This window comes from Camelina sativa, chromosome 17 (genome assembly GCF_030686135.1).
Source record: "Camelina sativa cultivar CO46 ecotype springtype chromosome 17, ASM3068613v1".
Classification (NCBI taxonomy): domain Eukaryota; kingdom Viridiplantae; phylum Streptophyta; class Magnoliopsida; order Brassicales; family Brassicaceae; genus Camelina; species Camelina sativa.
Genome location: NC_141896.1, coordinates 12,645,949 through 12,671,021, shown reverse-complemented (window position 1 = coordinate 12,671,021; position 25,073 = coordinate 12,645,949). Strand labels below are relative to the sequence as shown.

Sequence of the window (25,073 nt, the reverse complement as noted above, 5' to 3'; positions counted from 1 at the left end):
AAGAGTACTCTTTCAGGACACGTGACAATTCTCTGGGCGAGGCCAAAGAGGAGTCAGGCTGTGTGTTTAACGCCATGCTTGTTAAAAGGAGGTTTTAAACAAGTTGAAGCATTGAACACAGCCATTGAAGGGGCTAGCCACTCGATCTTGATCATGACGACGTCAAGAAGTGCACTCCACATGGGAGACGTCTATACCGCGCCATTACTCTCCACTCTTGACACCAAGGACGTTAACCCGCAAGATTATATGGCGATGTATTTATCCAGCCTTGCCGCGGACCAGACTTTCGTGTGGCATCCTAGAGAGCGCCAACAACCTACCGCGGCCTACGAAGGGAACGGCACAACGAACATCACTAGCCTTACAAGGGGAGTTCTATCTTTTTCTCTTAAGGCTTTACTATTCCCCTTTGATCCCGGTAAACTTAAAACCGCAAATGAACTTGTGATGCTACTGATTTGGACTTTCTTATGTTGATCCAGGTGAAAAGCAAAGTTTTTAGGTCAAAACTTCTACAAGAGGGAGGGAATGATGTGATCACGGGTTCGGCTCCTGACCGAGACGACCGAGACGCCTCGGACGGCCCCGAGACGCGCCGAGCAGGACCAAGGTTTCCACCATGCACGAGACAACGTTTGGCCAACGTTCCAGTGAACCTCCCGAGAGCAAGACAGAGACACTTATTGGGTATTTCAAGACCAAGCTCCCACCCTACACACCAAGGACCCAAGTTTAGCATCCCCACTAAGTAGCATTGAGACGCAACCAGCTTTGGGAAGCCATACTCGCGATTCTTCACCACCACGCTAGTGTGAAGACACCCCTAAGCCATTAGAAGGAGCTGTACTCTTTTTCCTACTTTGGGTTTGTCCCAATGGGTTTACCAAAGAAGTTTTAACGAGGCACCAAACTCTAGTGCATCTCCACTTCGATCCCACTTGGCTTATGACTTGGAAACACTTAGTGACATGCTTGGGAGCCAAGGAAGTGAAGATTCTATTGCCACGCCTCAATCAATGACGTGGCGACCTTATCCCCCTTCCTTCTTTTAAATTTAGTCTAGACTCTTCTATGACCGTTGCTTTTGGATATTGCTTTGATTTACTTTTGCTTTTGCTTTTGGCCATGTGTATGGTTTAGATCATGGCCACGTTTCTAGGGTTTTAGAGTCTCCATTTGTAAGCCTTCCTATATAAAGGCATCAACCCTCATTGTAAAAGCTAGACTTGTATGAAATAGAAAATTTTCCTCAAGAGAGATTCTTGAACTTGTCTCCATCCTTTCATTAGTCAATCTGGGATTGTCTAAGGGAAAGAACCCTAGCAAACCTTGAACCAGGTTCATGGTTTTTTAGTAACCGTATCAAGAGAAGAGCCAGCCCTCTTGTGTCGTCGTTCAATCTACCTCTATCCATCGTCCATCCTCTCTCGTTCCACCTTTCACAACCTCGAGTTCTCTTCCATAAGCTCTCGAGTTATCATCGATTCACCTACGCAACCTCGAGTTCTTTGCCATCAGTCTTCGAGTCTTCCATCAGTCCATCTCACACGTTTCCACCCTCTCTCCCACCGAGTCCTGCCAATTAGCCGCATCTTCTTAGCCGCATCCGTATGATCCGACAAGGCTTCACGTCCGTTCTCGCAAACTGTTTGTTGGAATCTCACCAAACCTCGTTTCTGTCATTTGAATCCTCTCTGGATTCGAATCCTTGAAGCTTGGCCGAGGAAACTTCCACCAATCTGAACTTGACCAAAGTCCCAAGACTCTATCAAACCACAACCGCGTCCGCTGGTCACATCAGGTATAGTGGATTCTTCCAAATCCCTATCCACCCAAATGATCAGGAAAAGACAACATTTACTTGTCCTTATGGCACTTTTGCCTACAGACGCATGCCATTTGGCTTGTGCAATGCTCCTGCCACCTTTCAAAGGTGCATGACTTCGATTTTCTCGGATTTGATTGAGGAGTCAGTGGAAGTGTTTATGGACAATTTCTCTATATACGGTTCCACTTTCTCCTCCTGTTTGTTAAATTTGTGCAGGGTATTGACGCGATGTGAGGAGACGAATTTGGTGCTGAACTGGGAGAAATGCCACTTCATGGTTTAGGAAGGAATCGTTCTTGGACACAAGATTTCTGAAAGAGGAATTAAGGTTGACAAGGCAAAGATTGAGGTCATGGTTCAGCTTCAACCGCCTAAGACAGTGAAGGACATCAGAAGTTTTCTGGGACATGCTGGGTTTTACAGGAGATTCATCAATGACTTCTCAAAAATTGCAAGACCTTTGACAAGGTTGTTGTGCAAGGAGGTTGAGTTCGAATTTGATGCAGCATGTTTGGAAGCTTTCAGCAAGATCAAGGAGGCCTTGGTTTCGGCACCCATAGTACAAGCTCTGAATTGGGACCATCCGTTTGAGATCATGTGTGATGCTTCAGACTTCGCAGTTGGAGCAGGTCTGGGACAACGTATTGACAAGAAGCTTCATGTCATATACTACGCGAGTCGCACCTTGGACGAGACTCAGGGGCGGTACGCCACCACAGAGAAGGAACTCCTAGCAGTTGTGTTTGCATTCAAAAAATTCAGGAGTTACCTTGTGGGTTCGAAGGTCATAGTGTATACCGACCATGCTGCTCTGAGACACATTTACTCAAAGAAGGATACTAAGCCGAGACTGTTGAGATGGATCCTGCTTCTTCAGGAGTTTGACATGGAGATTGTCGACAAGAAAGGCATAGAAAATGGAGTTGCGGACCACTTGTCAAGAATGAGGATTGAAGATGTTGTTCCCATAGATAATTCAATGCCTGAGGAACAACTTCTGGTTGCCCAAGTTTGTGAGCAAATGCATGACACATAGCTTGACAACCTTAGAATCAGATGCATGGCGATCACTTCTGAGCCTGCACCCTGGTATGCAGATGTTGTGAATTACAAGGTATGTGGAGAAGTTCCTGATGACATGGATCCCTACAGGAAGAAAAAGCTTTTCAGAGAGGTCAACCACTACTTCTGGGATGAACCCTATCTGTACAAGAGAGGTTCTGACGGTATGTTCAGAATATGTATAGCATAAGGGGAAGTGCAGGGAGTGCTTGAACACTGTCAAGGTTCCACCTATGGAGGTCACTTCGCCTATTTCAAGACAGCTCAGAAAGTTCTTCAAGCAGGTCTCTGGTGGCCAACCTTGTTCAAAGACGCTCACAACTTCATCACCAAGTGTGACGCTTGTCAGAGGATGGGAAACATCACAAGGAGAAACGAGATGCCCCAAAATCCAATCCTAGAAGTGGAGATATTTGACGTTTGGGGGATAGACTTCATGGGACCATTCAACCCCCATCTAATGGGAATGTCTATATTCCGGTGGCAGTTGATTACGTTTCTAAGTGGGTCCAATCCATAGCAAGCCCTACCAATGATCACAAGGTTGTTCTGAAGCTGTTCAAAAGTATAATCTTTCCAAGGTATGGGTGATCAGTGATGGTGGAACTCACTTCGTCAACAAAGTTTTTGAGAGCATGCTGAGAGAGTATGGGGTCAAGCACAAGGTGTACTGCGTATCACCCTCAGACCAGCGGACAGGTTGAAGTTTCGAACAAGCAGATCAAGGGCATCTTGTCAAGGATTGTTGGAGTTTTGAAGAAAGATTGGTCTGTCAAGTTGGACGAGGGTTCATGTAGTTTGCACATGCATATTAGGATTGCATTTAGGTTTATTCATATAGGGTTGTTGCATTTAGCATAGGGGTTGATGATGATTGTAACCTTGTTAGCATGCTGGATTCAATAGGATAGGATCAAGGCCCTTGTTCTTAGTTCTTTGATGCTTGTTGATTGAACCTCAAAAGTTAAGATTGAAGCATGTTTTGAATTGATATCATTCCCTATCTACCTGAACCTAATCCTGACTTGCAATTATCCTGTTATGCATTGAAGTCAAACTCATGGATACCATATACACACTTGGATTGTCTTTCACATTTTTAGCACCCTTGTTAATCCAAGTAGCTGATTCCCATCTTTGGAACAGTTCCCCGCACCCTTAACCAACAGTTCTTTCAAGCCAATTGTATTCTTGAGTGTCAGGCCTTTTTCCGAGTTGAGCTTGTTAGAAAGTGTTAGGTTCTAACCGACAAGATTAGGATCCTGTGTAGTTCTAGTTCGCGTTATCCGGACTAGTAGGACTAGGTGAGAACTCAATTTTGGGTATTGGGTATGGATTTTTGCAGAAAAGTGAGTGTAAAAAGAAAGTAAAGGGTAGAAAGTCTTTAGGAGGGGGATGTGTTTTCAAGGTTTACAAGTCTAGTAAATGATTTGGGTTTAGCAAAATAATGAGTTATTGGTTATGGGCATAAAACGAAAAGATTAGACAAAGAAAAGAAAGTAAAATGTTTAAGATGTCTAGATTCCTTAGAGCATCACCATTGGTTGCATTTAAGCAACGTTGTTAAAAACATTAATTTGAATAAAAGTGAATAAAATTTGAAGTTAACAAACTTCTTAAGAAACTTTCTATTTTTATTGTCCATTGGTAGTATCTAAAAATGTGGTCATTATTTTGGTCATCCTCGGGAACTCCTTCTTGAAGACAGACTTGTTAACAGAGAGCATAGGCTTGTTTTGTCTTTTTCTCTTGGTGGTTCCGAGTACCACACCTTGGTCCTTGTCAGCTGCCTGGATGGTCACTGTCTTCTTGTTGGCCAAACCTGTAATCATATCAAAAAAACTACAAATTAAAATAAAGTCTATAGATTCTTATACAAATCCAATCATAGACTTCAATTTCAATCTAACAAACCCCAACCAATTCAATAATTCACCAATTACATTTCCATAGACTTAGGCATTGACTTGTCTTCATATAAGCAACATTCTATCACACAGATTCAGAAATCAAAAATTGAGATAAATCTAGAGTGAACAAGAGTTGAATCAATACCAGAGTGCTTGTAAGAGTTGAGGTTGATGAGGTGTGTTTTTCTCTTTGCTGAACTGAACCTTGGCATTACCTCTGCCGAACTGCTTCACCAAGAAACAGTTGTTTCTCTTTACGAGATCCCAGACCAGCTGTCCTCGAACTGTTGTCATTTCGAGCTCCTTCACTAATTTTTGCAAAACGAAAATATTTATTAACATAACATATATGAAACGATCAATCAAGGGCTTAAACAGAATAAAGAACAACCTATAGCATGCAAAAACAAAATCCAACAGCTAAACATGCACATCCTATATGAAGATCTGCATAAACGCTATGTTAAAGAGAGTAAAGTAGGCTCAGCAAAAATCACCTTGTTGTAGAGTATAACTCCAGAAGAGAGTATACGACATTGATAGGTGCAAAGGTGTTGATCGGAATGATCACTCAAAGTTTGTAGCAGAGCAGGAGCAGGAAGAGGAGAATCTTCGTATATGACTATCTGCTTGCTGGAACCAGAGGCGTTGGCGGAGATTGGGCTGCCTCCAGCGTCGGACTTGAGCCTTTTTGGCGGCGGAGTTCTTTAAACAACCTAGAACTCTAATTTTGTTAACATCAATTCCCAATTCGCAATTAACAACGTAGAGAAGTGTAGAAATTGGATCATACCTCATTAAGATTAGACTCCTGCTTGGGTTTCCCGAATACTCGATTCATCATGTTCAAATTCACCGAAACCCACACGAACACAGGCCACTAAAAATTTCAGATTTGGCCATCATACTGATCTATACAAGCCAAAAATCTTCCTCAATCAAGCCAAAAAATTCAGATATTGATCTAGATGGATGTATGAAGAGTATCTTCCTCAATCAAGATGAAACTCTTTCTCGATGATGAAAGAGAAAAGATGACACCGATAAACAAAAAATAAAAACACTGCTTTTTTTTTTCTTCTAAAACTTTACTCAGAGGCTGACACGTCTTAGGTAAGCATCGTTGCTAAAATGTCTAAGCTAAAGATCGATTGTTAAGTAATTAGGATTTTTGATTTATTTTTTTAGCTTTTTAAGCAAACAATTTTGCTTAAATGCAACCAATGGAGATGCTCTTAGAAGAAAAGAAAAAGAACCTTACTGACAGTAAAGATTTCCCAATCCGCTAGAATGATAAGAAGTGAACATCTCCTAAGTCCAAGTGTAAAGAATGAAAGAATGGGTTTGAGATAATGTTTGTGATGAAGGGTAGAACCAACTTCGGTTTGGAACGTTCTTTGGGTAGACAGGGCGCTGCTCTTGTATGTATCAGTTGGTTTCAACCTTTAGCCTTCTCTTACGCTCAACTCCTTTTCGTGAGAGAAACTTGTTCTGAATTGATGAAACCACTTGAGAAGGAGACCATCTAAGTCTCTAACCTTTTACCCTAGCCAAATGAGTTCAACGACATTGCTTAGCTCGATTCACGGTTCTCTGTTAATGAATGTTAAAGGGAATGATTGATAGGATTGCATATGTAGAAAAAATATAGAGTTCCTTCACCATGCATCATAGAACTAAAAACAAGGACCTTGATTCTAACTATTTTATTTACATTTTTAGGTTCTGAGACCCCATCTTCACACATCTCTTTCATACTCTGTTCTTGATTGTTTGCTTGAGGGCAAGCAAAGAGTAAGTTTGGGGGAGTTGATATGTCTATATTTTGCCTCTCCTTAGCATATATTTATCATGCATTTAGCTAAGATAACTCATTGGTTTGCATCATTTTCTAGTCCTTTCTATACACTGTGCATGTTTAGGTAGTTCTTGCACCATCCTTACATACATTGTGCATTTTGGAGTATTTCAGGTATTTAGAAGGCGTTAGAAGTGCATTGCTCGACTCATCCGCTGCACAACACTCCCGGAACCATCTCTCGAGCCAATCTCACAACACTTCCAGGAAGCGTCAACCGAGCCATCTCCAGGAAGCGTCAACCGAGCCATCCGTTCAAGCCCTTCAACTCGAGTGGGATTTAGCTTTCGATGTCTTCATCAAAGTTTTGGAGAATTGAGTTATCTTTCTAACTCCGTTTATTTCAAGCCAATCGAAGGTATGGTTCAAGAGTTATCATCGTTTTAGTGGATGCGTATACACCACGATCGAGCCATGCTCTCCCGCCACGCACTCCAGCTTGTTTGATCGAGCCATGCTCCCCCGCCACGCACTCCAGCTTGTTTGATCGAGCCATGCTCCCCCGCCATGCACTCCATCTTGTTTGATCGAGCTATGCTCCCCCGCCACGCACTCCAGCTTGTCTGATCGAGCCATGCTCCTCAGCCGTCCGTCCAAGCCATGATGACACTGCATTCCATTCGACGCGCACGGACTCGATCGCACATATTGGGAAGAAAAACGTTTGGTTTCACACGGTTCAGGAGATTACCGAACCGACGCTTTACCTTGTCGTTTTAAGTTTTAGGGCTTTCCATATTTTCACTATAAATACATTTTGTTAAGTCTTGATTGAGACATCTTATCTTTTAATCTCGTATTGTTTCCCTTCCCAGAAGGTTTAAACCTAGCCACAAAATACGTTCTGAGACTTGCATTCCGATATCGTTGAGATTTATTGAGATTTTGCATTTGATTGCTTCTACAAAGTTGTTCATCTTATTTTTAATTATCTACCTAATAATGCTTGTTTCAATGTTTTCTGAGTTTGTATCTTTGGTGATGATTTCTGGATCTGAGTAGTTTGTTAGTTCTTGAGGATGGGATAGATTAGGTGGAGGATCTTAGGATGTAGAATGTTTAAGCTTTGATTGTATGATTCCCTTCTGGACTAGAATTAGAAATACTAGTTTCTCTCTGATCAATTGGGACTAGGTTCGAGACATTTCCACACCCAAAAGGTGTTTGATGAAATGTCTGACCAACTAGTGCCAGAGACTTACGTTCCTAGCCTAAGAGATTAGTTGTCTAGGATGTTTGTTGACGTGAATGAACTTGTTTGTCATGCCTGCTCGACCATGTTTCTCTAGCGAGAGCTAGGTATGGAAGTGGTTGAGTCTGAGTAGCTTTTGTCAAGAGATTGGATTAGCTAAGTTGTGATGTTCATTGTTCAGGGATAGTTTGCTTGTGGTATGTTAAACAATCTGTAGACTAGGATACTCCACCGACATCAATTACTCCCATCCTTAGGACTTTTATCTTTTTAATTGATATTACATTTCCGAGACTGTTTCATTTGTTCATGCTTAGAATCGTTTTCGGTTTCACTTATTCTTGTTCGCTTCTTGTCATACATTTTTGTTTCTGGTTCTGTGACTCATTTCCGTTTTGTATTTTGACCATTCTAGGATTGTTAGAAAATTACTCTTTTTGAATTGGCTTAACTTGTGACTTCTTGATTGCATCTTGAGTGACTAGCATCATCCCATTTGGATTGACACCTTAAGGACTACAACTACATAAGGTTAATTGAACCTGCTAGGATAGACACACAAAAATCTTAGTATCAATATTTGTGTTTCTTTACCCAATTATCGGAAACAACAATTACCGGAACTGGATCCATAAAAGAAAATGAAGAAGAATGAGGAAATTAATAATAATGAGTGTAATTAAGAAGTTAACAACGAGGAGAAAAACAAGGGGAAAAACAAGGTGAAGAACACTTTTGAACCAGTTGAAGAACAAGAGTCGAAGGAACGACGTTTCGTATTTCCGGAGAAGATGATGACATGGAATGCTGACATGGATGATGCGTTCGAAGTGGCAAGTCAGCCACTAAACGAACATGTAAATCCACTAGTAAAAATGTGTAGCATTGTTACAGAAAAAAATGTGGGTATAAGGCTTTTTTTGTAGCTAAAAAATGTTTGTTACAATTTTGTTACCAAAATAATTAGTAACTATTTGGTAGTAGCAAATGTTTTCAGTATAGCAAATTGTCGCAAACTGTTACAGTTTAGTTACAACTTATCTGTAACTAATTGATACAAAAAGTTACAGTTATTTGTGGGTATTTGCTACTTCTTGTTTCGGTTATTTACGTAGTAATTAGCTTCAAACACTCACAATTTGGTTGTCTTTGATTAATGACAGATAGCGACATAGTTCAGTGTCATAAACTTGTGACTAAATGTGACCATAAATTTGTGGAATATTAGATACACTTAGCTTCGAATTAAATTGAAAAGTTTTCTATCTAGCACGAAAAACAAATTATGTGAAAATATGTTAAAAATTAAATTGCAAAACATACACAATTACAATTAATGTTAAACCTTAGTTTAATATCATACATTCAAATAGAAGATATATAAATACATTCAAAAAAAGATTTTCAAACCAGAAGAGTTTTGACTTGAGCCCCATTAGTTGTGCATGTCTGCTGTTCTTTAACCTCGAGAGCAAGCTTCGAGACAACATGCTCAAGTTTGGTTCCAACCAACATGACAAGCTTAAACAACAAACAAATACAAACACATTCTCTTAGTGTTAGTCTTATTAATTTCAAGTTTTTTACTTATTCTTGCTTTTGTTTACTTACAATGGCAGGGATGAATGATAACTAAAAGTACATATTCAGGCCTGCAATGAAATCATATAATTAGTAAAGATAAGGCAGGAAATCATATAATTAGTAAAGATAAGGCTTAAATATGGAGATACAAATGGAATGCACTTTGTCTTTATGTAACCGATGACTTACCATGAACATTTATGCAGATGCATACTATAGCATAAATCCAAACTTCAGGAAGTGAAGATTGTAACTTAACCAAGAGCCCCATGATTTCTTTAGCTGCAGTTGCGTCTACATTCTATGGATGACATATTGCGTCTACAGTCTATGGATGACATATTTATTGTGAGCCAGTATGGATAACCAAGCAAGAACTGCCCAAATCCCATCTTTCTCACGGATATGATCCGAACCTAAGGGAAAAGGTTGTTTGTGAGCTGTGTAAGGTTCTTAAAGTTGTAAGACATGTGATGAACTAGCAACAGAAACTAACCAGTTCCAAAACTCTCTTCTCCACATACAGAACACATCCCAGCATCCATAAGATTGCAAAAAAAATTCCAGCCTGTTGGAACCTGGAAGATAGATATATTAGAAAAACGGACCAAGTTACGTAATTCCAGTAGATGGAAGCTAGAGAGAAGCTGCACAGTGACATGTACCTCAAAGAACTTCAGACCTAAGGTTTTTGCAACGACATCAAGGGCAGCTGAGGTCGGCATGCTCCTTAAATACAAATGTGAAAGTTGAGAATTAAATGAGAAGATAAATATTGGATAAATATTGAATTAAACGACATCAAGGGAAACTGTTTAAATGAGAATTAAACAGTTGAATAAAGAGTATTGGATAAACTTAATTTCTAAGAAACGCCTACCTAATTCCTACAATGCCATGAAACTATACAGCTTAAGGTAAAAGCATGGGAAGTTACCATCCAAATGAGAAAACGATCGTGTATAAAAATGAGTCAGTGGATTTGATCTGCTAGCAAAGATAAAGAAACTTTTGCATATTCTGCATAAAAGCATCACCACACTCAAGCGAGTTCATGAATGAACAACCTATATATACTGAACATAGTCCTAGTTTCATGTTGTTCCATAAGATAAATGAGTCATCATGTGCCCTCAAGATGAAACCCATCAAAGAAACATACACAAATGTTAATATCGATGGTTTTCCCTCAATATGTAAACTGAAGATATAATCTATCGACATATACTAAAGAGCACAAAATATTTGAGCTGAGCATTGTAAATTAAAAACCTTTACTAAGGCTTACAAAAACAATGAACACATCTGAAACTTTGAAACTAAATCTCATTATATCAAAATATAAAGGAACAGAGGACTAACCCCGCAAATTCTTTGCAATGAAATCGGAGAAAGACCTTAAACATCTGCTTAGACCGTTCTAAAGTCTCATCGCCTAAGCGGAGCTTAAACCAATAACCAAACATAGTCCCAATCTAAGAAAAACGAAGAAAACAAACAAAAACTAATAAACCAGCATCGTAAACTGAAACAAGTAACTTGAGAAGCTGATAAAGACATAGAAGAGAGAGAGAACCGTGAGAGAAGAAGGATGGCGAAGAAGAAGGCGTGGAGGCTCCGTAAGAAGGCATCGGAATCAGTATCAGTCTTAGATCCAGAATCTGAACCGGAGAGAAGCGGAAGCGACACCAGTGATTTTACCTGGAACAACGGTTGTGGTACCTGTTTCAAAAGAGATAAAGAGAGGCTAACAGAGAGACTCATTCTTCTTCTTAACTCTCTAGTCAGATCCATAAACGGAAAAGAAAAAAAAACAGAACGGGTTTCGGATGAATCGGGTGGGTTTGGTGGTAGCTGCGGCGGAGGAAGACGACGAGAAGAGAAGAGAGAGGAAATCTGGAGACGATGAGAAGAGGAGATCTGAAAAGGAAAGGAGATTTAGAGACGAAGAGAAGATATGGAGACGAAGAGGTGAAATTACAAGGAAAAAGAAAAATAAAAAATGAAAATTTTGTGTTTTGGTTAAGCCATTAAATTTTTATTTTTATTTTTATTTTTGATTAGATTCACAAAAATGTAAACCTAAATAAAAAGATGTTTTGTGTTTTGGTTCACTTAAGCAGAAAATGATGTTTTTCATTACAGATTAAAATCATAGATAAATTTTCTTTTTATATAGATTCATAAAAATGGTTTTGTGTGTTTGGTTTACACTTAAGCAGAAAAATGTTTTAAGCAATGTTTAAAATGTTTAAGGGTGAGGAAAATGCTACAATTTCCTACATTTAGTGTTGTGTGTCACAGTGTTACAAAATTTTGTGTCACTAAGTATGTAGCATTTTTTCTACAAATTATGTATGTTACTATTTGTCACTATGTAGTTACACTTAGTAACTAATTAGCTACAATAACTATTAACTTAAAATTTCTCACTAATTTGTAACAGTTTATAGATATTATTTGTTATTAATTTTTTGTAGCAAGAAAATGTAACTATATGATACAAATTTACTAGTGATCAGCCTAATTAAATCAGCCATCAAACAAGATTAAAACTCAGCCGCTTAATGTCATAACTCAACTGAAAATTTGTAACTCAGCCGTATCGTTTAATAAGTCATCCGTAACTGAATGATATTCTAGTAATTAATCTTTTGCTACTAAGTCAGCCGTAAAATGGCGGAGTTATCCGATAAGTCAGCTTATGATGGCTGAGTTATAGTGATTAACCATAACTCAGCCATAACGACATCTCATAAGTCAGCCACTGTTCATATCTCAGCCAATCGGAAAAGGTTAATTCAGCCGTGTCGTAGTGATAACTCAGCCAAAATTTTGACAATTCAACCATCGGGTAAAAACTTAGCCGTAAGTACGGCTGAGTTATAGCATAACTCAGCTAGATTTCATTAAGTCAGCCGTAACTCTTGGCTAAGTTATGCTCTAAGTCAGCTGTCCGCTCTAACTCAAATGTTTTTTCCATAAATCAGTCGCAACATACCATAACTCAGCCGTCATTACCTCTGTAACGCGTTACGGCTGAGTTATTTAATTGACGTCAGCAATTTCTGACGTGGCAATGACATTTTATTAATTACATTTTTTTTTGTAACATAAAACAAGTACACACTGGGTATTTTGAAAATATCTGAAATATCTTAGTAATAAAAGATGTTTTGTTGGTTCTGGTAATATTACCTAAAATATATAACATTTGAGTAAATCTTCCTTGTTGTATTGAAAAAAGTTGTATCATCTATGTAACCAAAGTGATTTCAAACTAACAATATATAAAAAAACACTCTCAGTTCTAAAAATGCGGTGGTGAATGAGGAAAGACTTAGGTTGTTGGTTCATAAATTTTAATTGATTTATTATTCTACATATAATTTAGAAATTCTCACATATTTTAAAATTAGTCATGTGGATTTTAAAATAACCAGATTAATTACCATCGTAATTGAGTTCACAAGCTTAGAGAGGGTGATAGGAAGGGGATCAATGCATGGTTGGGCGAGGGTGAACGGCTGATTTCATCGTTTTATATAAATAACTTTGTGTTAAGGAAAACGAGATGGTATTAAAAGCTCTACAAGACTCATTTCAAGGGGAAAGATGATCAAACAAAAACACGAGTATGGAATCTAGACCGCAAGAAGAAATCTACTTAATTTGGAGGAAGTTATAAAATGTAACATTACCACATATTATGAAGTGTAACATTGCTTCTCCATGGATTAATAGCTCCTTAACTAATTACAAGAGATGAGTTAGTGTTTCATGCTAGAGACGCTTTTCCAAGCATAGATAAGTGATGCGCTATGTTGCATTTTGTAAGCACTTTAGACTTTACAAAACCTGCATATTATCCGAGTGGTATTAATCTCAGACAATGTATCCGGCGATAAAGGCAACTAATAACCATCAGAATTGGTCAAGGTGTTATCAGGTAAATAACTAGGTTTAACAGATGGGGGGATGGTCATCGAATAGCAGTTTCTACTAATAAAGTGGCTAAAGATATTGCGAAAAAAATTTCAATATTTTTTTGTTTCACGATCAATTGTTTTTTAAAGCATCATTGTTTTTTTTTCTTCTTTGTTGTAATTTATTTTAGAGTCGATGTTTGCTTCTTAAAAAAAAAAAAAAATTATTTTTGACTAATGACCATTCTGCAAATTTTGTAATACAAATTTATTTTATTTATACCTTGCGATTATGTAAGGTGATATACAGACTCGAGTCATATTTGGTTTTCTTTAAAATGTTAGTTTGATAAGTATTCAATTAATATAGTAGGATTCAACTTAATTTAGGTCAATAAACTAGTAACAACTAACTTTAAATCTCGGCAAAAATATTCTCTCTCAAGGGCGATAGAAATGGCGACGGTACATTAGGGTTTTGAAGCTGGGGTCTGATTTCTGTATGATTCGGGGGTTTCTTTGGCATGATTTGGGGATCTCTCTGGTGGATTTAGGTATCAGATTGAATGGGATTAAGAGATTTCGATCACGAGATCCGCTGGATATCGGTGATTACTTCTTCCTCTGGGTGTGGCGATTGCTGTTTTCGGATTTGATCTTGATTATTTGGGATCTTCAGAGATCCCTTATTACCAAGTTTGATCTATTTTGGAAGGCTGGGGGCTATTATATCCCGAGGTTTCATTGTTCATCTGATTCGATCTATTGGTATTATTATGGTAGAGATATGGAATCGCTGGTGGAGCGAGATCTCGACGGCTTCTATCGGGTTGTTTTTGGAAGGTTGAGATCTGAGTTTCCTTGTCGAGAGTGTGGTGGCGATTGTTTCTCTCTGTCTCGATTTGGTAATGAAGTCCGGATGGTACTTAAAGAGGTTGTTTTGGTTTTGGGTATTTTGCATATCTCTCTTGTCTCTCTTCTTCTCGACGACCCTTCAGTTTCAGTGGTGAGCTTGAGGTTTGTTGACATGTCAGAGAGCGGTCTTGTGGGAAACGGTTCGGTCGATCATATGGCGGAGGCGGTGAGACCTCGATGGAAAATCAAAATTTCATATTTTGATAATTCGGACCTCATCGCAGGATACTCGAAGACCGTGGTGGGTCGGTGCTTCAATCCTAAATTACAGGACATGAAGGCACTGCTTATCATGATGCCAAGGATCTGGCAGGTCGAGGGTAGGGTCGTGGGTGCTGAATTGGGTTTAGGGAAGTTTCAATTCGATTTCGATGAAGAAGCTAACCTCGTTCAAGTTTTGAAGAAGGGTCCATACCATTTCGACTCTTGGATGCTCTCTCTGGTCCGTTGGACACCGGTGGTGGATCCGGCTTATCCTTCGGCGATCACGTTCTGGGTTCAAGTGTCGGATGTACCAATTCAGTTCTGGGCAGAGCCCACTTTTCGTGATATAGGTTCTGGTCTGGGGATTGTTGAGCGAGTCGATCTTGATCGTGGCAGAGTGCAAGTCACTATTGACGGACTCAAGCCGATCTGCTTCGAGGTGGACATTGAATTCTTCAATGGTGAGATTACAATTGTCAAGTTGGATTATGAGTGGTTGTATGGCTGGTGTGATCATTGCTTCAGTCTGTGTCACGACGTCTCCGTATGTCCTCTGCTTAAGAAGCCGCTGGTCCATGGGGGTAGAATGGATGTTGGGGTGGGACAAGCCCAGGGTAATGCTTTAAGTTACAAGGGAGCTGTTCAGGCTGAGGCTAAACGGGGAGGGGGTCATGGTAAAGGGGGTCATCGGGGTCCCAATTATGGTGGTGCAAAGGTTCGTCCAGAGCGTATCACGGGTTGCTCTTCGCGCACTAAGGATGCTTCTGGAATGGGTTTACCGCAAGATGTGCGGGGAAAGCAAAAAGTCTCACGGGGACAGGGTCAACCAAGTGTTGATATGGGAATAAGCAAAAATCCAATAGGTGTGATTTTGTCTAAGCGGGGTCAGCAGGAGTTGGCGAATCAGCAGTCGAGGACTGCTAAGAAGGCATTGTTTCAAGATAAGGGTGACGTGGTGGTTCAGAAGGAGTCCGCTGCAGGCGGGGAGGGGGATGCGGAGGAGGGACATCTCTTGTCTTCTCCTCTCCAAGGTAGCGATGAGGGTGATGATTCACTGCCAGTGGGTCCTGTGGTGCGGGTGCAGGGAGATACGATGGTTCTTGCTGTGGTTCCTCCGGGGGAGCAACCTGTACATCAGAGCTCAGCTCAAGAGATCTCGAGGGACAAACTCCAAGAGGTTGGTGTTATGCCGTTGGGTGTTGGTTTGCTTCCGGTTAATGTAGATTCGGTTGAGGGTAGTGTTCCCACTGCGGTTGCATCTCCAGATTTAGTGGGACAGTTTGGTTCGCAGAGACTCATTGTCAGTCCTTCAATGGAGGTTGAGGGGTCTTTGGCTATGGAAGAGGCGGAAGAGATTGGGGTGGGAGATGGTCAGACTGTGGAGGTCACTGGTGGGGAGGTGAATACTGACCAAGATATGGGAGAGGTTTCAGAGGAGGAATTGGGTAAGGAGGGTGTGGAGGGCGCCCAGACTGCCTCAGTCAAGGTCAATGTGAGTGACAAGGGAAGGAAGGGGAAAGCTGTGGTGCTGCGGGGTGTATGTGCAAAGAAACGTAATGCGGCACTGTTGTTGTCTCCGAGGACTCGTCCTCCGCAGGGTTCTGTAATGGGTACTGGTGAACAAGCCTCTAAGGCCCAGGAAGGTGTCAAGGGAGGCCCAGGTGGGGGAAAGCCACCAAAGCCAAAGCCAGTTAAATGAATGTACTAAGTTGGAATTGTCAAGGTCTAGGGAACAAAGCTACAATAGGAAACCTTAGGGATCTATGGTTTCAACATAGACCAGACTTTTTATTCATTATGGAAACAAAGCAACCTTTTTCTTTTTTGGAACAAGTTGTAGGCCATTTTGGCTATAAAAATTTAAAAACTGTGGAACCTGTTGGTTGTAGTGGGGGTTTGGCCCTTTTTTATAATAAAGATGATTTTAATGTTGAGATTTTAATGGCATCTAATAGGATGATTGATGTAGAAGCGGTTTACAAAGGAAAGTCTATTTTTTTAACATTTGTGTATGGTGATCCGGTTCCTAAGAACCGAGATTTGGTGTGGGAAAGATTGGTACGAATTAGTTCCTCTCAGACAACTCCTTGGTTTATTATTGGCGATCTTAATGAAATCACTGGTAATCACGAGAAAAGAGGGGGGCGATTACGTCATGCTTCCTCTTTTCTCTCTTTCAATGGGATGATCCAGGATTGTGGATTTATAGAGTTTCCCTATTTGGGGGATTGTCTCTCCTGGCGTGGGTGGCGGGACAAAAAACCGATAAGATGTCGTTTAGACAGGGCTTTGGGAAATGAGGACTGGTATGATTTATTTCCGGATACAATCACGGAATACTTGCCCAGGGTTGCCTCCGATCATATGCCTCTACTTGGTTGTATTGGGGCCAAACGGCCGAGGGGACGGCGGAACTTTATGTTCGACTGTCGTTGGGTCGGTAAGGAGGGGCTTATGGAGGCAATTTCCTCAGGATGGGGTGCACCACCGGTCCGGGGGTCACCGAGTTTTGTTAACAAGGTGGTTAGTTGTAGGAGAGCGATTTCCCGTTGGCGGAAAGAACAGGCACCGTATGGTAGGGTGTTAATCGAGGATATTAAAAAGGAACTGGAGGCGGCCCAGGCTGATGATGCAACATCCCCTGAGGTAATCGCTGAGTTAACGGGTCGCCTGAGGGAGGCATATAAGGATGAGGAGATGCATTGGTATTTGAAAAGTAGAAACCGGTGGATGCGGGTGGGTGACAAGAATACTAAGTATTTTCACGCCCAAACCAAACAAAGGCGGGCTCATAATAGGATTGTCGGTCTTTACGACAAGCATGATGTTTGGTCTATGGATGACGTAACGGTTAAAGAAACCGCGGTATCATATTTTGCGACCTGTTTTCCACTATCAATCCGTCAAGTTTTGACGAAGTTTTGTTGGAGGTCAAATCCGTTATTACGGCAGTGGATAATGAACGATTAACGGCTCCGGAAACGGAGGCGGAAGTCAGAAAGGCGTTATTTATGATGCATCCAGATAAAGCTCCAGGCCCTGATGGAATGACTGCTTTGTTTTTCCAGAAGGCATGGGAAGTGGTCAAGACAGATCTGGTTTCTCTGGTTAATAGTTTCTTTGAGGAAAACGCCTTCGAGTCGGGGATGAATCAGACACATATATGCCTGATTCCCAAGGTCACAAAACCGACCCGAATGGCGGAGTTACGTCCGATTAGTTTATGCAATGTGGGATACAAGGTTCTATCAAAGGTTTTGTGTAATCGTTTGAAGACGATTTTACCTCGTTTAATCTCAGAAACTCAGTCTGCCTTTGTTCCTGGTCGTTTGATCTCAGATAACATTCTGATTGCTCAAGAGATGTTTCATGGTTTGCGGACTAATAACTCTTGTAAGGGAAAGTTTATGGCAATTAAGACGGATATGAGTAAGGCATATGATAGAGTGGAGTGGGGTTTTCTTGGGGCTTTATTTCGCCGAATGGGTTTTGCGGAAAAATGGATTTCATGGATAATGTTCTGTGTCTCCTCGGTTCAGTATCAAGTTTTAATTATTGGGCAGCCACATGGTCAGATTATACCTGAGAGAGGATTACGGCAGGGGGATCCCCTATCTCCTTACCTGTTTATTCTCTGCACGGAGGTTCTAATAGCGAATATTCGAAAAGCGGAAGCGGATAAGCGGATCACGGGGATTAAGGTGGCCAACAAGTGTCCCCCTATAACGCATTTGTTGTTTGCAGATGATAGTCTCTTCTTCTGCAAGGTAGATAAGGATCAGTGTGGAGTTGTTTTGGATATTTTAAAGCAGTATGAGGCTGCTTCTGGACAGCAGATAAATTTTGCAAAGTCTTCACTCCAGTTTGGACATACGGTTGATGATCCAGCTAGATTGGAGATGCAGGGGATTCTGGGAATTTCCAATCTGGGTGGGATGGGTTCATATTTAGGTATACCAGAGAGTTTGGGGGGGTCTAAGACGAAGGTCTTCTCTTTTGTTCGGGATAGGTTACAGAGCCGCACAACTGGTTGGACGGCTAGATTGTTATCAAAAGGGGGCAAAGAGGTTATGGTTAAGTCAGTTGCGACTGCTGTCCCGAGTTTTGTGATGTCTTGTTATCGTTTACCGAAAACAATCACGTCCAAATTAACAAGTGCAGTTGCTAATTTTTGGTGGAGTACCTCTGGTCAGGAGGGGGTATACATTGGTTAGCTTGGGACAAACTCTGCAGTAGCAAACAGTTAGGTGGTTTGGGTTTCAGAAATGTTGATGATTTCAATACGGCATTACTGGCTAAACAGTTATGGCGACTGATTGAGTTCCCGGACTCTCTGTTTGCCAGAGTTTTTAAAAGTAGGTACTACCGGAATTTGAATCCAATGGAACCTTTGCGGTCCTACTCCCCTTCCTATGGATGGAGTAGTATTGTCTCTGCTCGCTCTTTGGTGAATATAGGGCTTATTAAACGGGTTGGCTCGGGAGATACCATTGATATATGGTCAGATCCCTGGATTCCAGCCCAATCCCCAAGACCAGCATTATAAAACGGGTCTCCTGTAGATCCTAATCTTTCCTTATCTCATTTTATTGATCCTTCCACGCGCACTTGGCGACGGATCGCCTTATCGAGCATTTCGATTCTGTCGATGTTCCTTTGATACAGGCAATTCCTCTCAGTAGTTATCCGAAAGGGGATTCCTTGGGGTGGCATTTTACAAAGTCTGGCAGATATTCGGTTAAATCAGGGTATGACACAGTGTGACTGGGTGTTCCCAGCTTTTTCAAAGCATTTGGGTCGGGGCCGGATATTACCACTCTCCTTGCCGGGGTTTGGCAAGTGCGGTGTCCACCAAAATTAAAGCATTTCATGTGGCAAGCTCTTACTGGTTGTATTTCTGTTTCGGCGAATCTGAGACGGCGTGGTGTTGCATGTGATGTTGGTTGTTCGAGGTGCGGGGCGGAGGAAGAAACTGTTAACCATGTTCTTTTTCTTTGTCCTCCTGCACGTCAGGCCTGGGCTCTGGCTCATGTACCGGTGGGTCCGCATCATTTTCCGACAGAGTCAATTTATGCTAATGTGGATCACTTTATAGGACGGAACAACCCGGGTTCACAGGTGGATTTTTTCCCTTGGCTTATGTGGTATATTTTGAAAGCACGCAATGCCAAGGTTTTTGAAAACCATACGGAACACCCTGATGAGGTAGTACGGTTGGCCGAAGGGGAGGCGGCCTCTTGGTTTCTGGCTCAGACAGAGGAGGGGGATTTCGTGGGACCGTCACCTCCTTCCTTTTCTGCTCGGACGCCTCGTGGATGTCCCAATTCCCTTTCTTCGGTGTTTTCTGGATATCGATGTTTTGTTGACGGCTCTTGGAAAGAGTCCGATGTTTTTTCAGGTGCATGATGGTGTTGTACTTCTGTACAACAAGTGTCTCCTCTTCTCGGAGCTACCAATTACAGGTGCAGTCTTTCCCCGCTACACGCTGAAGTTGAAGCTTTTCGGTGGGCCATGCGCTGTATGATTGGACATGATTTTCGGGAGGTGACTTTTCTCACGGACTGTTCCGACTTGGTGAAGATGGTGTCTTCTCCTCAAGAATGGCCGGCCTTTGCACCATATTTAGACGACATAAAGATGGACAGGGAGGAGTTTTCTTCTTTTTCTTTAGTTTATGTCCCGCGTAATGCTAATGTTAGGGCAGACTCTTTGGCACGCCAAGCGCGTGTAAGTGCGCACCATATTTTGTTTGTAAACGACTTTCCACCAAATTGGCTCGTTTGAGTTAATTTTCTTGTTGAAAAAAAAAAAAAAAAAAAAAAAAAGTAGGATTCAACTTGATGTTGGTAAAACATCCTAAAAGTCAAATAAATAAATAAAACTGTAGGCCACTTGGACGTATGCCAAAAAGCCCAGCAGATTCTCCGAAACTTCGTTTAGTCAGAAGCTGACACATAAAAAAAAAACCAAACCAAATCATTCCTTTTGACTCAATCCAAAAAAAAAACTTTCTTCTATCGCCGATCAAAAAAAACCCTAGAAAATCTTCATCAATCCTCGCTCCCTTGTTCCGTTCGATCGCCGCTGTTCTTCTTTCACCGTGTTATGTAGGTTTGATCTCGTTTGTCTCCACTGATAAAAACTCGTGAGAGGCGAAAGAGAAAGGGTGTGTGTGTTCTGTTTTTTTTTTTTTTTTTTTTTCTTTTTTTAAGGGTTTACTTGTCGTTGACCCCAATCGATTCTGATTGTTTATCGGAGATGGCTGATTCGTGTTTCAAAGCGGGTAAGTTTAGCGCACCTGGGTTTCGATTTCACCCGACTGATGAGGAGCTTGTTGTTTATTATCTCAAGAGGAAGATCTGTGGTAGAAAGCTTCGTATCAATGCCATTGGTGTTGTTGATGTTTACAAAGTCGATCCTTCTGAATTGCCTGGTAACTTTTTGCAACCTCTTTGTACCTAATTTATGTATCCTGATCAATTAGGTTTTGGGTTGTTGATGATTCGTTGATTATGTGATTACTAGTAAGCCTCTGTTATTGCATCCGTTTGAGTCTTCTGATTTTGAATATTATAATCATTTCCTCTGTTGTTTTCACAATGTTTGGGTTCCCAATTTGTTTCATGTTATGCAATATTTATTATGTATGTTGGAATAACTTCTCTAACACGGCTGAATATACGTACAGGTCTGTCGATGTTGAAGACGGGAGATAGACAGTGGTTCTTTTTCACTCCGAGGAATAGGAAGTATCCAAACGCAGCTAGGTCAAGTAGAGGCACTGTAACTGGGTATTGGAAGGCTACAGGGAAGGATCGAGTCATTGAGTATAATTCAAGATCTGTAGGACTCAAGAAGACTCTTGTTTTCTATAGAGGTCGGGCTCCTAATGGTGAGCGGACTGATTGGGTGATGCACGAGTATACAATGGATGAAGATGAACTTGGGAGATGTAAGAACGCCAAGGTATTATCATATATCTGTTGCTCTTTGTCAAAATTATATCTTCTGGCCTCAGTTCATTATGAATTTGTAGTTAACTAAGCTTCTTTTTCTTATTTCTTCAGGAATATTATGCTCTTTATAAGCTGTACAAGAAAAGTGGGGCTGGTCCCAAAAATGGTGAACAGTATGGTGCTCCGTTCCAAGAAGAAGAATGGGTTGATAGTGATAGTGAAGAGGGCGATAACGTTGCTGTACCGGATGATCCTGCTGTGGTCCACTATGACAACTGTCGTCGTATGGATGATCCTGTGTTCAACTATGACAACTGTCGTCGTATGGATGATACTAAATTTTGCAATCCTGTCAATGTTCGGTTACAGGACATCGAGAACCTTCTCAATGAAATTCCAGATGCACCCGGGGTCACTACAAGACAGTTTAACGGGTTTACTGGTGTTCCTCAGGTCAGTTTCTTCTCTCATGCTATGAGTTATATTATGGTTTTGCTACCAACATATTATTGGCTAGGCTTTTTTTATTTTTGTGCTTCCTTCACTAACTGAATACTTGTATTTGTAGGGTAATAGCGCCGGAGAGATACAGAGCACATTGCTGAATAGTTCTTCTGGAGAGTTTGTTGACCCCCGGAACACTGGAGTGTTCTTGCCAAATAACCAGCCATATAATAGGCAGTCTAGTTTTCAGTCCGGTCTGAAGTCAGAAAATTCATTTGAGGCTACCTCTGGTATGGCACCTCTTCTAGATTTTGAGAAGGAGGACTTCATTGAAATGAATGATCTTCTGATCCCTGAACTCGGAGCTTCTTCAACTGAGATATCCACACAGTTCTTGAACAATGGTGAAGTCAGTGACATTAGTGAATTCGACCAATTGTTCCATGACATTTCCATGTCTTTGGATGCAGACCCTGTTTTTCAGGGAACTTCTACAGATATGTCTTCTCTGAGTAATTTTGCTAACAACACATCAGACCAGAGGCAGCAATTCCTTTATCAAGAGTTGGACCAGACCCTTGACATCCAGCAGAATAACTTCATGCATCCTAGTACAACTCTTAATCAGTTCACTGACAATATGTGGTTTAAAGATGGTCAGGCTGCTCTCTTTGACCAACAACCACAATCTTCTTCTGGAGTATTCACTTCACATTCAACAGGTACTTAAAAGTCTCAAACTCATGCTCATCTTGGAGCATTCACTTATGTTGTCTGCCAAGTTATTTCCCATGAAGCAAAACTGCTTTTTTTTTTTCTGCATTTGTTTTTGAATTGAACAAAGAAATGTATATACGGATTACTCATAATACTCTGGGTATCCCCTTTTGTTTAGATCTTGAAACATAGTAACCTATAGGCCTTTTCACTGATACTTTGTGCATACCAATTTGCTTAGGTGTGATGCCTGAGTCTATGAATCCTACTGTGAGTGTAAATGCTCAAAACAAGGAAGGCCAAAATGGTGGTGGAACAAAGAGCCAGTTCTCATCAGCTCTGTGGGAATTATTGGAATCGATACCTTCAACACCAGCCTCTGCTTGTGAGGGTCCTCTTAACCAGACCTTTGTGCGTATGTCTAGCTTCAGCCGCATCAGGTTCAATGGAACGTCAGTGACTAGTAGAAAAGTCACCGTAGCAAAGAAGCGTATCAGTAACAGAGGTTTTCTTCTGCTATCAATTATGGGTGCTTTGTGTGCCATCTTCTGGGTGTTCATAGCCACCGTTGGAGTTATGGAAAGACCCTGCCTCTCGTGATCTAGGCTCTTGATTCAGGATAAGTTTAGAAGAAAGCATATCGACATTAGTGGTTATGGAATCTTTGATTTATGTATAGAGTTTGAAAGAGCTAAGAAAAATAATTTTTAAAGGGGTTTCTTTTTACTTTTCCTTTCTCAATTCACGATGCCTTTGATTTGCTTGCATATCTTATGGTTTTATCATATCAAACGGCCTCGGCAGAGACGTTAATTCCCATATAGGTGTTCAGAGCCACAATAATTTGAAGTTTGTTAACTTTTCTTTGTTTTTGAAGTCAAAGTATATTAGGTGATAACCCGTGCTGTATATTAGGTGATAACCCGTGCTACAGCACGGGCAAAAACGTTTATTATATTTTTAAATTCTTAATACTGTATGAGTTACATCTATGTTAGTTATTTTATATTGATAGTATAATTTACATGAGTATTTACTTTGGAACCCGAAACCCTTCTATTCATATCTAATTACCTCTGGTCTCTATACTCCATTTCCCACCATATGTAATAATCTCTCTCATATCTAATTACCTCTGGTCTCTATACTGCAGGTCAATTGGTGGCAACTTGTCCTGTGGGAAGGTTGTTAAAGGGTGGGGACCAGGGTTCGAGGAACGCCTGGTGCACCAATAACCTACTGTGGATTTGGATGAATAGTTCCATTTGCCCAGTGAGGGGTTAGGATCGATGCCCTGCAGGGCCAGCTTGGAGTCTGTTGGACGGCTAGTGGTGGGCTAGCAGGGTCCACAGACGGTCCGTTGGGGCAGCTAGCGGTGGGCTAGTGGGGTCCGCGGGACGGGTTGTCACATAAAAATCGATTTTTATGTGACAACCCGTCCCGTGGACCCTGCTAGCCTCACTGCTAGCCCGCTAGCCTCACTGCTAGCCGCCCAAACGGACCCCAAGCTGGCCCTGCAGGGCATCGATCCTAGCCCCTCACTGGGCAAATGGAACTATTCATCCAAATCCACAGTAGGTTATTGGTGCACCAGGCGTTCCTCGAACCCTGGTCCCCACCCTTTAACAACCTTCCCACAGGACAAGTTGCCACCAATTGATCTGCAGGTCAATTGGTGGCAACTTGTCCTGTGGGAAGGTTGTTAAAAGGGTGGGGATCAGGGTTCGAGGAACGCCTGGCGCACCAATAACCTACTGTGGATTTGGATGAATAGTTCCATTTGCCCAGTGAGGGGTTAGGATCGATGCCCTGCAGGGCCAGCTTGGAGTCCGTTGGGGCGGCTAGCAGAGAGGCTAGTGGGGTCCACGGGACAGGTTGTTACAATAACCAAACAGAGTCCGTGTTTTTTTCACGTGTATACTAAACTATTAAAAATATTTCTCACAGTTTGTTTAAGGGTGTTAACCCAAATATCATATTTGAGTTTGGAAACATATTTTATGCCCATAACTTTACTATTTTAAATAATTTTCGATTCGACAATATTTTTTAAAAAAGTTTGGCTAAAAAAAGTAGAAGAATTACATAAAATCTTTATTTGAATATTTAATTTATATATAGTTAGTAGATCATAATTCTCAAAAACTCTCAAAATATTTTTAAAAATACACAAACTCTCAAAATACCCATTTTAAAGTAGTTTTTTACATGTCATATAGTCTCGTCCTATCCCGTCTTGTCCATTTCATACTGCCAAAAATTTTGTGTCCTATAACCGTTCTTTTTGAAATAATTACCTTTTAAACAATATTTATTAAAACATTTTGGTTAAGAAATTCTCAAAATTTTCAAAAGTATACAAAATTCTCAATATACCTGTCTCAAAGTAATTCGTTATTGTCATATTTCATTTTTAATATGAATCTGATAATTGAAAAACTTATAAGATTTATTTTAGGAATATATATATTTTA

General features: G+C 40.9%; 3 protein-coding genes and 1 long non-coding RNA gene across 8 annotated transcripts; 2 read left to right on the top strand and 2 right to left on the bottom strand.

Moving 5' to 3' along the window:
* Positions 1 to 4,387: 4,387 nt before the first annotated feature.
* On the bottom strand, positions 4,388 to 5,945 carry LOC104757762 (uncharacterized). 2 transcript variants are annotated; one of them, XR_762517.3, is made up of 4 exons: positions 5,597 to 5,945; positions 5,301 to 5,519; positions 4,949 to 5,111; positions 4,388 to 4,715 (listed from the first exon to the last, which is right to left on the bottom strand). It is a non-coding gene; the product is annotated as an uncharacterized LOC104757762 (long non-coding RNA). The 2 variants fall into 2 exon arrangements; XR_015586033.1 differs by having other exon boundaries at positions 5,301 to 5,527; positions 5,597 to 5,930.
* A 3,191-nt stretch (positions 5,946 to 9,136) lies between these two features.
* Positions 9,137 to 11,461, bottom strand: LOC147923599 (putative phosphoglucomutase, cytoplasmic 2). 3 transcript variants are annotated; one of them, XR_015586516.1, is made up of 8 exons: positions 11,014 to 11,402; positions 10,800 to 10,912; positions 10,375 to 10,457; positions 10,103 to 10,166; positions 9,934 to 10,015; positions 9,627 to 9,853; positions 9,465 to 9,505; positions 9,137 to 9,374 (listed from the first exon to the last, which is right to left on the bottom strand). XR_015586516.1 is itself a non-coding variant. In XM_087494605.1 (7 exons), exons 2-5 carry the CDS (start codon positions 10,901 to 10,903, stop codon positions 9,759 to 9,761), a joined length of 345 nt encoding a protein of 114 aa, XP_087350731.1. In that variant the 5' UTR covers positions 10,904 to 10,912; positions 11,014 to 11,461; the 3' UTR covers positions 9,137 to 9,374; positions 9,465 to 9,505; positions 9,627 to 9,758. The 3 variants fall into 3 exon arrangements, 2 of the variants coding, with proteins under 2 accessions (XP_087350731.1, XP_087350730.1); XM_087494605.1 differs by lacking the exon at positions 10,375 to 10,457 and having other exon boundaries at positions 11,014 to 11,461; XM_087494604.1 differs by lacking the exons at positions 10,375 to 10,457; positions 10,800 to 10,912 and having other exon boundaries at positions 11,014 to 11,439.
* A 4,962-nt stretch (positions 11,462 to 16,423) lies between these two features.
* LOC109129924 (uncharacterized) lies at positions 16,424 to 20,006 on the top strand. Its single transcript, XM_087496492.1, has 6 exons — positions 16,424 to 17,347; positions 17,413 to 18,681; positions 18,786 to 18,982; positions 19,148 to 19,219; positions 19,261 to 19,819; positions 19,881 to 20,006. Exons 1-6 carry the CDS (start codon positions 16,424 to 16,426, stop codon positions 20,004 to 20,006), a joined length of 3,147 nt encoding a protein of 1,048 aa, XP_087352618.1.
* A 376-nt stretch (positions 20,007 to 20,382) lies between these two features.
* Positions 20,383 to 23,366, top strand: LOC104759677 (NAC domain-containing protein 16). Of its 2 annotated transcripts, XM_087494603.1 has the most exons (6): positions 20,409 to 20,648; positions 20,741 to 20,915; positions 21,171 to 21,448; positions 21,550 to 21,891; positions 22,007 to 22,604; positions 22,841 to 23,366. In XM_087494603.1, the coding sequence occupies exons 2-6, from the start codon at positions 20,741 to 20,743 to the stop codon at positions 23,197 to 23,199; spliced, it is 1,752 nt and encodes a 583-aa protein (XP_087350729.1). In that variant the 5' UTR covers positions 20,409 to 20,648; the 3' UTR covers positions 23,200 to 23,366. The 2 variants fall into 2 exon arrangements, with proteins under 2 accessions (XP_010480881.2, XP_087350729.1); XM_010482579.2 differs by having other exon boundaries at positions 20,383 to 20,915.
* The last annotated feature ends 1,707 nt before the right edge of the window (positions 23,367 to 25,073 follow it).

Excerpts from the sequence above, each read along its gene's own strand:
- LOC109129924 (XM_087496492.1), top strand. The coding sequence starts at position 16,424 with ATGGCATCTAATAGGATGATTGATGTAGAAGCGGTTTACAAAGGAAAG. Across the intron at positions 18,682-18,785 it reads GTACCTCTGGTCAGGAGGGG|TTATGGCGACTGATTGAGTT; the intron begins GTATACATTGGT and ends CTGGCTAAACAG. Across the intron at positions 19,820-19,880 it reads GTCCCAATTCCCTTTCTTCG|GTGCATGATGGTGTTGTACT; the intron begins GTGTTTTCTGGA and ends ATGTTTTTTCAG.
- LOC104759677 (XM_010482579.2), top strand. The coding sequence starts at position 20,741 with ATGGCTGATTCGTGTTTCAAAGCGGGTAAGTTTAGCGCACCTGGGTTT. Across the intron at positions 20,916-21,170 it reads CGATCCTTCTGAATTGCCTG|GTCTGTCGATGTTGAAGACG; the intron begins GTAACTTTTTGC and ends ATATACGTACAG. Across the intron at positions 21,449-21,549 it reads GGAGATGTAAGAACGCCAAG|GAATATTATGCTCTTTATAA; the intron begins GTATTATCATAT and ends TTATTTCTTCAG.
- LOC147923599 (XM_087494604.1), bottom strand. The coding sequence starts at position 11,231 with ATGGATCTGACTAGAGAGTTAAGAAGAAGAATGAGTCTCTCTGTTAGC. Across the intron at positions 10,167-11,013 it reads GCCATCCTTCTTCTCTCACG|GAGCATGCCGACCTCAGCTG; the intron begins GTTCTCTCTCTC and ends TTTGTATTTAAG. Across the intron at positions 10,016-10,102 it reads TAGGTCTGAAGTTCTTTGAG|GTTCCAACAGGCTGGAATTT; the intron begins GTACATGTCACT and ends TCTATCTTCCAG.